Here is a 12,273-nt window from a genome sequence, read left to right on the forward strand (position 1 = left end):
CTCAGATACATCTTTATGGTTGTTGTAGCCTTGCCCATCTCTATTATTTGCTCATCCTCATCTTTGAAGAGATAGTTGACCTCCGTTGTCATCACTGGGAGCTGGGGACAAACATCAGTGAACTTCACCTCCTTCTCATAAGGTGGGGGCTTCTTTACAGATGCTGTATGTGAGAAGGGTGCGGTAATCTTCTCCATCAATTTTTCTGCTTCCTTTTCATTTTTCTTAATTTCTTTGTTCTCTTTTTTCTTTTGCAGCTTAGAACCATGTCTGAACCATCACTGTCTATTTCAGAAAACATGTGGCGAAACGAACCGTTCAGCTCTGCTGCCCTAATATAAGTCATCGCAGTAATATACGAATTAGAACCGTCCATCTGAGTAACTCCACCCACGGCTGGAGCGCGACAGGACCCGCTTGCATTGAAGCTCAGAGCTAAGCACGGGAACTGCTCTGTGGGCTGCAGAGATCAGCACAAATCTTTGTGAAAGAAAGAGGAATTAACACCAACTGTCCGTGAAGAAACCGCAAACGAGGGAACTTGAAAGTATTTGCTGGGAGTTCCTTTCTGCCACAGTAGATTGACTGTACTGTGGCAGGCTCACCGCAGTGAAAGTCGGAACAAACTTTAAAATTACGCCCTGTAGATCTAATATGAGTGGAGATTCAGCAACTGGCTTGCAGGTTTCTCGCCTCAAATTTGTTGCGAAACAGATTTTGGCGGACCGATGAGGTGAAATCAGCGAAGGTTTACGGAACCCGGAGAAAAGCTCAATCCCCATTGGCTCACAGAACTAGGGGCGTGAGGGTCATGAGGGCGGCTCCACCCACTGAAACAGCGCCTTTTCAAACGGTGGATTGGACGCATGTTAGAATGGCTCATATGCATAATCTGAGTGGTATTTTCAGCAAAAAAACAACTTCAAAAACATGTTTTGGGGACCTCAGACACCTATATGAACTTGTTCAAAATGGAACAGAAGGGGTCCCCTTTAAACCCCATCAAGCTGGTTTGGGATGAACTGGACAGAAAGGTGGAGGCAAATCAACCTACAAGTGCAAGAAATTTGTGGGAACGTCTGCAACAGTGTTGGATTTGCATTGTAGGAAGAACACCACAAGTGTGTTCAGCTGTTATACCTGCAAAGGGTGGCTACTTTGGGTCAATCATTTAGATGACATTTTGTTAAGCGAAACGATTCCGGTTCCATGATTTATTTTTAAATCTCCAAATGTTGATTTGTTCGATGCTTTCATTTCAGGAAACATCGAGATGCTAAACTGCGTACATTTGGATAAAAACCGCAAAAATGGAGGTGTTCTAAAACGGTTGACCTTTGATCTTGTGTGTGTGTGTGTGCACATATACAGTACCAGTCAAATGTTTGGACTGGACACCTATTCATCGAAGGGCTTTTCTTAATTTTTACTATTTCCTACATTGCAGAATAATAGTGAAGACATCAACACTATGAAAGTACAGAGTTGGAATTATGTAGTAAGCAAAAAGGGGTTGAACGAATCAAAACATAGTAAATATTTTGGACTCTTCAAAGTAGCCACCCTTTGCCTTGGTGACAGCTTTTTTTTTTTTTTTTAATGACAAGCTTCTCTAACTGTGCTGAAGGAGTTCCCACGCACTGTCCACGCTGCTTCTTGGTGAAACAGCAATTACACAGCCTGGAGGTGAATTTCGGGTCATTTCCCTGTTTGGAAAACAGATGATGGTCCCACTAAGGTCAGGCCAGATGGGATGGCGTATCGCTGCAGAATGCTGCGGTAGCTACGCTGGTTTGGCTTCTGGCTTGAATACTAAATAAATTGCAGACAGTGTCACCAGCACAGCACCCCCACATCAAGTTCAAGTTCAAGTTGAAGAGATCATTTCCCACATACATGTACATACGGTCATACATATATGCAGTGAAATGTCATGACACCCGGTGATGACGCACAATAAGCTCTATAAGCCCAAAAAAATACCAAAATGTGCGTAATCGACACAACGCGCTTGCGCAGGCAGCCGCAGGCAGCTGAAACTTACCTGAACTTACGTACCTCCACTTCTGCTACACAGAGTAGACGTCCTGGCTATTAAAAATGCCAACCTTGCATCAGTATTAACATTAAAAAATTACAATAAAAGTAAAAGGTGGACCGGAGGGAAAGGTACATGTGTACTTTATATATATGTGTCTGGGCAAGATATACACATTCATGACGATGCGCGCACAGCGGAGCGCAGGCCACTGGCAACCCGACGCGCACCAAACTAGCGGGCGTCCGTGATCTGCGCTCCGCTCTGCGTCCCCGTGCCTCTGCGTTTCCTTATGGAAAGAAAACAAAACACCGTGCGTAACGAGAACACCTCCTCCGCCGACAGGTTGCCCTGGCAAAATGCCAAGGACCGGAGTTGTTTATTGTTCTTTTTTGACCACCTGCCAGTAAATATGGCCATGGGTGTTGGTCTCCATCTCGCGTAGCAGGTGCAGGTGCAGGTGCGGATGCGGGTGCGGGTGCAGGCGGGACAGCATCTCCGCCGGAGGAGGCCGTGGCTGTGGTCGCCGCTCTCCAACACGCTGCTCAGCACCTGCCTTTCTATAGATACACATTTTTTTTTTTTACTAAATAAAAAAATAGAAATGCACATTTCTCAATAGTTTTTGGATTCCCCTTTAAAAATCTTATTTGTCATTTCCCTCTCAGGCCGCTGGCTGATGGTGAGACAGAGGCTTGTCTCTCTGAGGGACTGGAGAGGGAGGGAGCGTGTTTTTTTTTTTTGGGGGGCCGCAGCAAAAAGCCGTCTTTGTTGTGTCCACGGATCCCAGGACCTGCAACATGTGTGGGAGTAAACACACGCGCGCACACACACACACACACACTAATCCTCCACCAATCACAGCGCGCACACGCACACTAATCCTCCCCTCCATCAGTCATAGCGCACACCAACACAATGCATGGAAACATGAGCTGGTGTGGTTGAGCAAAAAGGAACCACAACAAGCACAGAAGAAGTTTGGTTTTGTTGGAGACTTTGGATTTAACAGTTTAATTATAATTACAATTTTGATGTGGGCCTACATTTTGGTCCCGGTATATAAATAATTTCCATAACTGTACACTTTTCCACTCTGATGGGATGGAAAAAGTATATCTGTTACCTACATCTGTTGCGTACGTTTTATTTCCACCTTTATTCACCTAGTACCTGTTCGTGGTCATTCGTGGATGTATTGTGTTGGTCTACACTGGCTTTTGGTATTGGTCCCAAAGTTACTCAAACTACATTCAAACACACACACAGAAAATCCCCAGGCGTACCAGGGAGACAAGCTGCAAGGCACCGTTACAGAGGGCGTCTCAGAAAGGCAGGGTCTCTCCAGGCTGTGGCGGGCGGAGGCCAGGCTGCTCACATTCTGTGGTCTGAGGCTCCTGACTCACAGAGCGATCCCCTCCACCTCTTCTTTCCCTGGAAAATCTGACTGGGTCCAACCACCGGGACACGGAACAGGCCTATAACAGTTTTCTTTTCTTTTTTTTTCCTCCCCACCGAGAGACAGCTGCCATGCAAAAAGAAAAACAAAAGTTATGTTCTGCATCTGACTGCCCTGCAAGGTTTTTTTTTGAACGGCGTGGAGTTGTTTGTGCCATACACACTGGAACAGGGCCCCAGATCAACAGCAGTTACTTCCTACATCAGCACGACAAAATGGCTTCTTAAAAGACAACATGTAGTTCTTGCTAAATCCCCGTGTTCAAGTAATTTCCCTCAAGTCAAAAGATTGGAGCAGATACTGGATGGAGAGTTGTGGGTCTGTTTACAGTCGTGTGTGTGTGTGTGTGTGTTTCCACTGTGCCAGCTATTACTCAGTGTCATGTGAAATACCACTCCAGCCACACCCAAAATTCAGGGATGCTACATTCTGTCAGTCCCCGGAAAAAAACAAACTGACACACCTATGTGGAGGCGCTCAACACAGTGAACATTCACTAAACATTAACAAATATGAAGTTCATAAACATTAAAAAAAAAAAAAAAAAGTCTTGTCATATTTCAAACCTATTACTATTCAAATGGCCGCAGTTTAAGTCTTTGAACTTTTACTGCAGTAAAATAGTAACTAATGTGAGTAGTTATGAAGCTTTACAGCACCATCCTGTGGCGACTTGAAGAACAGCAGCATGGAGGCGTCGAATTATTTGGATCGGTATCAGGCACAAACCAGACAAATGTATGAAAAGAAAATAGAAGTTTATTGTGAACTCTGAATCCCGCGCGCCTTCCCACAGTAGCAGAAAGACAACGACACAGACATACATTAATTAAAAGAGGGATGAAGAAGTCCCATCCCTATTGTTAAGGAAATCATAAACTAATCCATCCACCGAGTATAGAAAAAAAAAAAAAAAAAAAAAAAAAAGTGGGACGAGTCGAAACAATTCCGTTTCAGAAACGATGGGTCCTCAGCAGATCAGCTGGTATCAGGTCACTAAATCTTGAAAATAAATAATCCTACGAGAATCAGTGCAGACGTGGAGGCGGCTACAGGATTCAGAAAGTCCAAATTCCTTTGTTTTTAACTCCTCCTGAGGGGGACATACGCTGTAAGGGAATAATACAAATGTCTGCCACTGCTCAAGATGGACAAGTCAACGAAAATGTAGTAGAACTTACATTCTCACCATGTAGTAGTATTGCCAATACAAGGTAGTCTGACACACACACAGACAGCTGGAGAGGGGATGCGGCCGCTGAGAAAAAAGACTTATGTTTATATTAAAAAAAAAAAAAAAAAAAAAAAAAAAAAAAAAAAAAAAAAAAAAAATCTACCGTTGTTCATCTGCTGTGAAAATGAGCAAAACTTAATAAAGAAAACAAAAAACACCACAGTCACTGCACTCACAAGTGTTTTCTTGACATTGTAAGGCCAATTTAAAGAGATTGATGTTTGAACACGTAACAAACTCTGCTCAGTCGCCAAAACAATATGCTGATGAAAAGCCAGAACGGAGGTTTTACAAAACCGGCGGGGGGGCGTGTTAGTCTGCGCGAGCGGCAGCCGCGGTGAACATGCGTTGGGCTTGGCAGGGAGACGAGACGAGTTTACCTCCAAAAGTACGCACACCTCCAAACTGCGCCGAGCGCAGATCGCCGAAACGGAGCCGCGGATGGACCAAGCGCAGACGCCGCTGTCCCTCTGCGGAGCCAACGCGCCCGAAAAGAGGAATCGGAAGCGCGGGAGGGAAGTGGTTACACGTCGCCGCGAGGGAAATCGCTTGTGTTTGGATAAGACTTCCTCAAACCGCATTGGCACCGACAAGTTTGGTAAAGTTAGTGCATGGAATCCTAAGACTGTGTGTGTGTGTGTGTGTGTGGTTCAGATCATGGCTGTGCGTTTTGTCTCGTCCGCACTCAATATCATAACATTTTTTTTTTTTTCATCTTCCGTTTGTCTTAAACTAAACAAGATAATTACAGTCTCCAAAAGCCAGGAAGGGTCATCTGAGCCGAGCTGAACTTGCAGCTAACCCTCCCTCTCCTCGCCACCATCTTCCTCCCCTCTCCCCCCCCCCCCCCCCCCCATCTCCCTCGGTGTGCTCTAGCGGATGGCCTTGACGGGGCTCTTGAAGCTGGAGGCCGCCTGCAGCTGCAGCTGGTAGGCCATGGGGTGGATCTTGAAACCATAAAGTCTGGAGGAAGAGGAATGAGACAAAAAATATAATAATAATAACAACAATAATAATAATAAAACTAAGGATTGTTTATCCATGATAACGTACAGATGTCTGGAGGACAACATCTGGGGGGCGATGCGGACGCAAAATAACTTATTTTTCCAGTGAGCCATGACTAAATCTAACTAAAAACACCTCAGGGAGATGCTGTAAAAGTCAATTAGGAAAATGAACAAAAGAACAAAAGATCCTTGCTCTCAAGTATGGGGGAAATGTAAGGTCTTTCTATTCCAACAATGTAATTAACAGTGGGAACTTGAGCAAAGCAGAGCAAAAAAAACCCACAAAATCTCAGCCCACAATAATGTTATGAGAGACCTGGTCATCACTGGGTATGATCAAGTCTGATAAAGACTTTAAAACAGTACTATTATTGTTATTATCATCGTTATTATTTACCATTAGTATTATTATTATTATTAGGGGTCCTCCCCCAAAGGGGAGGAAACCCTATTGCTTTTGTTAATGAAATACTAATGTCAGGGACGTATTGATCTCATGGATCCTCCGAACAAACAAGATGAATAAAATGTGTATTCAGGGCAGTTCTGACATGCCAATCAGGTATAAAGGTCAAATAAAGGTCCAATTGATACAGATAGGTCCATAATTGCAGAATAATTTAGTTAAAAAATTTATTTTGCGCATGCGCGCACAGGTAACACAATACTGATGCAGCCACCTAGGATGGCCGGCTGGTCCTTGACAGGCTACCGACAGGTCCCTGCTTATCTGAATGGATTTAATCGGCTGGCAGCCGGCAGGGGGTGGCCATTCTGAGTGGCTGGTACTGTAGCATTGCAGTCTAGTGATTGGTCAACAGTCTGGGCCTCATCAAGATGGCGGCACGTGCCGCTGTAACTGACGTCAGAACTTTATGGAAGTCATGGATCCGACGAACCCACAGACAATCTGCATGAGATGTGTGTTTGGGGCCGTTTCAACATGGCGTCGCTCGTGTTTCAAATCAGATCGGCTGTTCAGTACTGTGGGAGCCATTTGTGATCAACAATCACAATCTCACCAAGATGGCGCCACGCACAGCAGACACGCGCAAGTTGGCAGAGTACACAGATAACTTGACAGATTTAGTCTTGATTGGGCTTTAACTATAAGATACAAAGTCTTCAACATACAAAGTTACAGGTATTGTGTTATCGCTATTGACCATTGTTTGAAAAAAAATTATTAAGTGTAAGTATTACCAGTAGACAATTGGATTAAACGAAGCGCAGCGTATTAAAGGTCATAAATACATTCGCTTCTGAGGAGGACAACATGTATTTATTGTGCATGTGTTTTGAAATATACTGTATATTATTTTTGTGTTTACTTCTAGAAGCCTAAAAGATTTGTTACAATTACAGAAATGTGTCGCCCACTACACAATTTATTCCATTATATATCCTCTACAATTGAAGTCAGTTAAACCACTTACCTTTGTTTGTTTATTTATAGGTTTATAAAATACATTTTTAATTTGAAGGCAGTCTTCTGTTGATTTACAAACTGTCATAAAAAGACTTCTGCTCCTCAAAATGGATTAATAATCATTACCAGCATTAGTATTGCTGTTAATATTATTATAATGTCATCATAACTATTTTCACTAGCATGTTGCTATCTCAAGAGTATAGATCTATGTATATTTAATACGGCTATACATGCAGTATATTTACTATACCAGCTTATGACTCGTACTATAAATCCATATCATTGCTACGCATTGTTGCTCTTCTCTGTAGTTACTTTAGCGTGAATGCCGCCCAAAGATAGCACAGTTGGCTGTACAAGTGCTACTCCCACTCAACTTCTGTTTGTGTATATGCGTGTGCGCGCGCACGCACGCACACACACACACACACACACACACACACACACACACACACACACACACACACAGACTTAGTCGTGATTTTTTGTGTGACTTGGATTTATACATCCTGCGGCTGCACTGACCTGGGAACAAACTGGTTGGCGGGCCTCTTGGGCCGGTACTCGGGGTGCACCATGAACAGCATGTGGGGAAAGCCGGTGCCAAAGTAAGCACCGTCCGTGTGGTGGTGCCGGGAGGATTTGGGCGTGTAGACGTCCATGCACTTGGGGCAGTAGAGCTTCACCATGGCCTCCCCCGGGATGTCCGACAGGCCTGTGGAAGTGAGAGAACGAGAGGCGGGGGCGCAGAAGTAGTTTATTTTATATATTATCATATTTTTCGATAAATTAAATGTTTAACTTCTGTATTTGACTGAATTTGTTCCACTAAATACTTTTGTAAGGTACGTCAGATGATAAACTGAAAAGTTGGCAGAAATCCTCCATGTGTATAAAATGCCAATATATTAATATAGAATTGTATTGTGACCCTTTGTAATATATTAAATGGAATTGTACCTGTCCCACACACAGCCCTACCTTACAGTTACTAAGCACACACGCTGAGGGGGGGAACCCAGAAGGCAGATTTCTAAATCTAAACCAATGGGTCTCTGAAACCCCTTATCTTGTTTTAACATGCCATTAAGATGTTCAAATGACCCTTCTGTGTCATGCATAAAAACAATCCATCACTGAAAATTACTTTTTAAAAGTAGTTGTAAATGTACAACAATTAAGGCATTCTATTTTATGCATTCTGATTAGTGTCAGTGTTATGAGCGTTTTGCCGTGGTGGGTTGGGAACTAAGGATTTTGAAGGAACAAGCTTTATTTAACCTAACTGTTGTAAACAAGTTTTTTCTGGTCTATACATTCAAAACTCCCCAGTTCAAGCATAACATGCAGCTGTGCTTTTCTCTACAGACTGAAAATATGTCTGACATTTCCATAAGATCGAAAGATACGTACGTATATCTTTTCAGTGCTATAATAGCTTTTATGCAGCAACGGGAAAGGAAATCCCATTGACTTATAAAATGCACATAAAAAAAAAAAGTTGTTTTTTTTACCCTTTGAATATTAATGCCTCTCATCTTTAAAAACATTTTCCATTGTATCCATCTCTTAAATTCTTTTGCAATTACTAAGCAGGCTACAATGTGTTTTCTTTCCCTTCTGGAGATATTGGGTTGACTAGAGACATTTACACCATATAGATTTTCCCTCATGTTCCCTTAGATAAAGCACTTTCCTCTTCAGTAAATCGATGCAGGTGCGTGGGTTCACTCACCGATGGGCAGCATGGGCTGATTCTCACAATAGACCCGGGGACAGTATCCAAAGTCTCCCTGCTGATACTTCTCCAACTAAAGAGACAAGAACGAAGATGGTCAATAACAGGCCACACACCTCCCGACAAAAGGCGGGGGCTGCTAATGGAACGTGGTTTACAGTAAAATACAAATGGAAGAAGTTTGGTTGTTTTTTTTCTAAACAACTTATTATAAATGTTAGAAACCCATTACTGAAAACATGTGAAAAGACTGAACTACATAGTACTGCATTTTGGAGTTGGACGGTTGACTGATACTGTTTCTCACCATTTTTGTGTTCCGGATTTTTTGGACGAGCCTAAATCATGGCTAGATGACGTAGGGCGGCCATACTTGGGAAAGCCCCTCCCCAAACACTATATAAAGCCGCTGCGGAGCTCCGATCAGAGTGATCTTTTAGTAAAGCGATTTGTTTGGTTCACCCGCCACCAATGAGTGAGAGTCCATTGCTGCAGCAGCTCTCAGGGTGTCAGGTTTCGGTGCCTTTGGCGGTCACGACCCCAGTATCTGGGAGCAGAGGGAACTCCCCCTCACCATTTTGAAACCAAATTTTACATACTTGGCGATATATATATTTTTTTAATCATTCGAATTTGGCTGCGTGGTCAAAAACATTTTTTTTCCTGCGGTAGGACAAACTCAGAACACATTTATTTTTGCTTTACAGGGACTTCAATGTAGTGGCACAGATAAAAAAAAAAAAAGTGGATTATACTGCATAAACCTGTAAATGCAAGGTCATTCGATCTGTATCCCAATCATGCTTCGGCAAAAATATTACATAGCACTAGTTTTGACTTCCGTTTGAATTCAACATGGTGGAAGTCTGATTTTCTTTCCTCGACCAGGGACAGAAAATCAATGTCTGGATAAGACACTGATGTGTCCGCACTCACCATCTGTGCTATGCCTCGGTTGGTAAGGATGTAGCGGGCGTGGATGAGTCCGTACAGCATCTCAGCCGCCTGCTCAATCAAGTCGCTTTGGTTGGGGTTGTCCTCCAACTCCTCATCTGTTGGCAGATACAAGCACAGAACAGAACAATCCTTATTTTTAAGACGGTTTAAAAAAAAAAAGGGGGGGGGGGGGGGGGATAAGTGGGATTGTGACTCAGGTTGCTAGTTTGAAACTCCTGGAGTGAATCACAAGAGTGAGGAAAGGTGAACGACTGCAGTGTAGTGAAACCATCGTTCCCTCCTGATTTGCAGGCTTCGGCACGAGGCGGGTATTCCTGGAATTTCTATCTTAACACTGGTTCTCATACCATTACTTATTCCGAACACTTTCACAATTTTCAACTAAATAGAAAATGCATTGCGTTGTTTTGCAAGCAGCGTCAGTGTCGCTTGTTCCCTTGTCCGGAACCAACAATAAGAACCTCGTTTTATCAGAATCTCTTGATGCTCAACAGAACTGTCTTGACCTGATGATATTATCAAGTAATTCTCCAGCAACAACTTTGACACTTGTTTGATCATCATGTTGCATGAAAATTCCTTAGTCTGGTAAATTTCTTTTTGCAATTTATAAATTAGAAATATTGCTGGTTAGGTCATGGAAAACAACTTTGGCACTCTGAGTAAGACAAAAATCTAGCTGAAGGTGAGAGGGAGAAGAAGAGGTTGAGAGAGAGATTCCTTATCTGCCGAGCATGTTTTTACAAATAAATACACAAAATATGGACACAGCTTTCAAGATAGGGTATCGTGAATGAATTTATGAAGATGACAGTCCAAGAAGGTGTTGAGATATCTTAACTACAGCTCTGAGAACCGAGGTTCCCCAAAAAATTTAATGGCAGAAAAATTACAACTGTTTTGCTTAGGGTCCAACTTTTAAAAATTTGAGCCTGGTCTAAACTAAGGAACTAGGTACGTGCATGTTTCCACCCCTACAATCGTCTCTGTTTGCATGTAACCCTGTCTGTTCTCACATAAAGTTAACATCTCTTAATGGGCAGCAGTAAAGTTTTCAATATGCGCGTGAAATTAGACATTGTTTGGCACTATTGTAACCACCAAGTGACATTGACAGGTCGTACACCCGATGGGGAGCATATTCTTTCCTAATTTATTGTCATAGAACAAGTGCCTGGTAAAGGCCAGCAACATTTTAAAACTAGGTTTCAATTTGGGGTCCTGACCTGGTTCCAAGTCCAGGATCATGTCCAGGGCCTGGCGATAGTGGGGAACTTGCTCATTGAGCCCCGTCAGATTAAACTTGTCCTGGATGTAGTCTTCATCCACCTGTTATTGCAAGTAGAATAAAAACAAGTCGAACATTAACCACAGCATCAGACCACACCCAGGCACAACTGATTTATGCCACAACTGGTACACATGAACAGATCCATGGCCTCGTCTGGATACGTGCTTCAAAAAAGGTGTGAAGGTGGAGGAGTGCGTTACCAACCTCACAAAAGAACTCGTTCCCCCTCAGACCACAGAACCAGGAGATCCATGACACCTCTTCCGAGCTGCTCATCTCTACAGACTGAAGAGGTGACAAAACACATCAACGCACGGATCGGGAAAGTCGATGTGGATGCAATGATGAATCGGGAAACCACTGAGGAATTGCGAGAAACGGTAAAACTCTAAATATCTAATCGTCCACGGTGACATACAATAAATTGTAAAGTAATTTTAGTCGGATCCGTCTGGAGAGAGATACGCGTGTGAATGGAAAGGGTTATGAATCACTATCAACAACAACAGATGTGGAACGCAGCTTAGCTAGGCTAAGGCTAACCGGGCTAACGCCGAGTAGCCGATGCTGAACGAGATTGATCGCGAAAATCTATCACGCACCAGCGAAGTCATTGATAATCGGACGCGCAGAATACACCGCCGAGCCACGGGGGCTCGCCAATAAGCGCCAACCGGTTCGCCGTTAAAACTAGCTAGCGGGGTCAAGCCCCACGTTAAATCCAATATGGCGCAGCGTTCGGTGCAGGCCGCGTTAGGCGTGGGGGGGGGGGGCGAAAGGAGCAACGGCGTCCGGTCTTACGGCGACCGGGGACGCTTGGGGGGGGGGCGCCGGCGGGAATGCGCGGCTTTACTCACCTACTCCGAGGGCGTCGCCGTCACAAGCGCGAAGTATATCGGGTGGAAAGCGTCTCTTATCTGGCGGCGCACATAAGATGGACACCACCTCCCGGTTCACCCTGTCGGCTGCGCGCTTCGGCGTGATGACGTGGGGTGGGCGCGTCGCGCTGCGCGATGACGCTGGCGTCCGGGTCACGTCGACTCGATCGATAACGACGCAAGGAGCGACGATGGAGACCGTGAACACGAGGCGCCGAGGAACGGAGGGGTTTGGT

At 44.0% G+C, this 12,273-nt stretch overlaps 1 protein-coding gene across 1 annotated transcript; it reads right to left on the reverse strand.

Annotated features, from left to right (window-relative positions):
• Nucleotides 1–5,570: 5,570 nt before the first annotated feature.
• On the reverse strand, nt 5,571–12,158 carry csnk2b (casein kinase 2, beta polypeptide). Its single transcript, XM_080013447.1, has 7 exons — nt 12,017–12,158; nt 11,364–11,444; nt 11,095–11,197; nt 9,848–9,963; nt 8,909–8,984; nt 7,699–7,888; nt 5,571–5,694 (listed from the first exon to the last, which is right to left on the reverse strand). Exons 2-7 carry the CDS (start codon nt 11,433–11,435, stop codon nt 5,604–5,606), a joined length of 648 nt encoding a protein of 215 aa, XP_079869573.1. The 5' UTR covers nt 11,436–11,444; nt 12,017–12,158; the 3' UTR covers nt 5,571–5,603.
• Between the last annotated feature and the right edge of the window lie 115 nt (nt 12,159–12,273).

This window comes from Zeus faber (assembly GCF_960531495.2).
Source record: "Zeus faber genome assembly, chromosome: 1".
In the NCBI taxonomy this organism is placed as follows: Eukaryota; Metazoa; Chordata; class Actinopteri; order Zeiformes; family Zeidae; genus Zeus; species Zeus faber.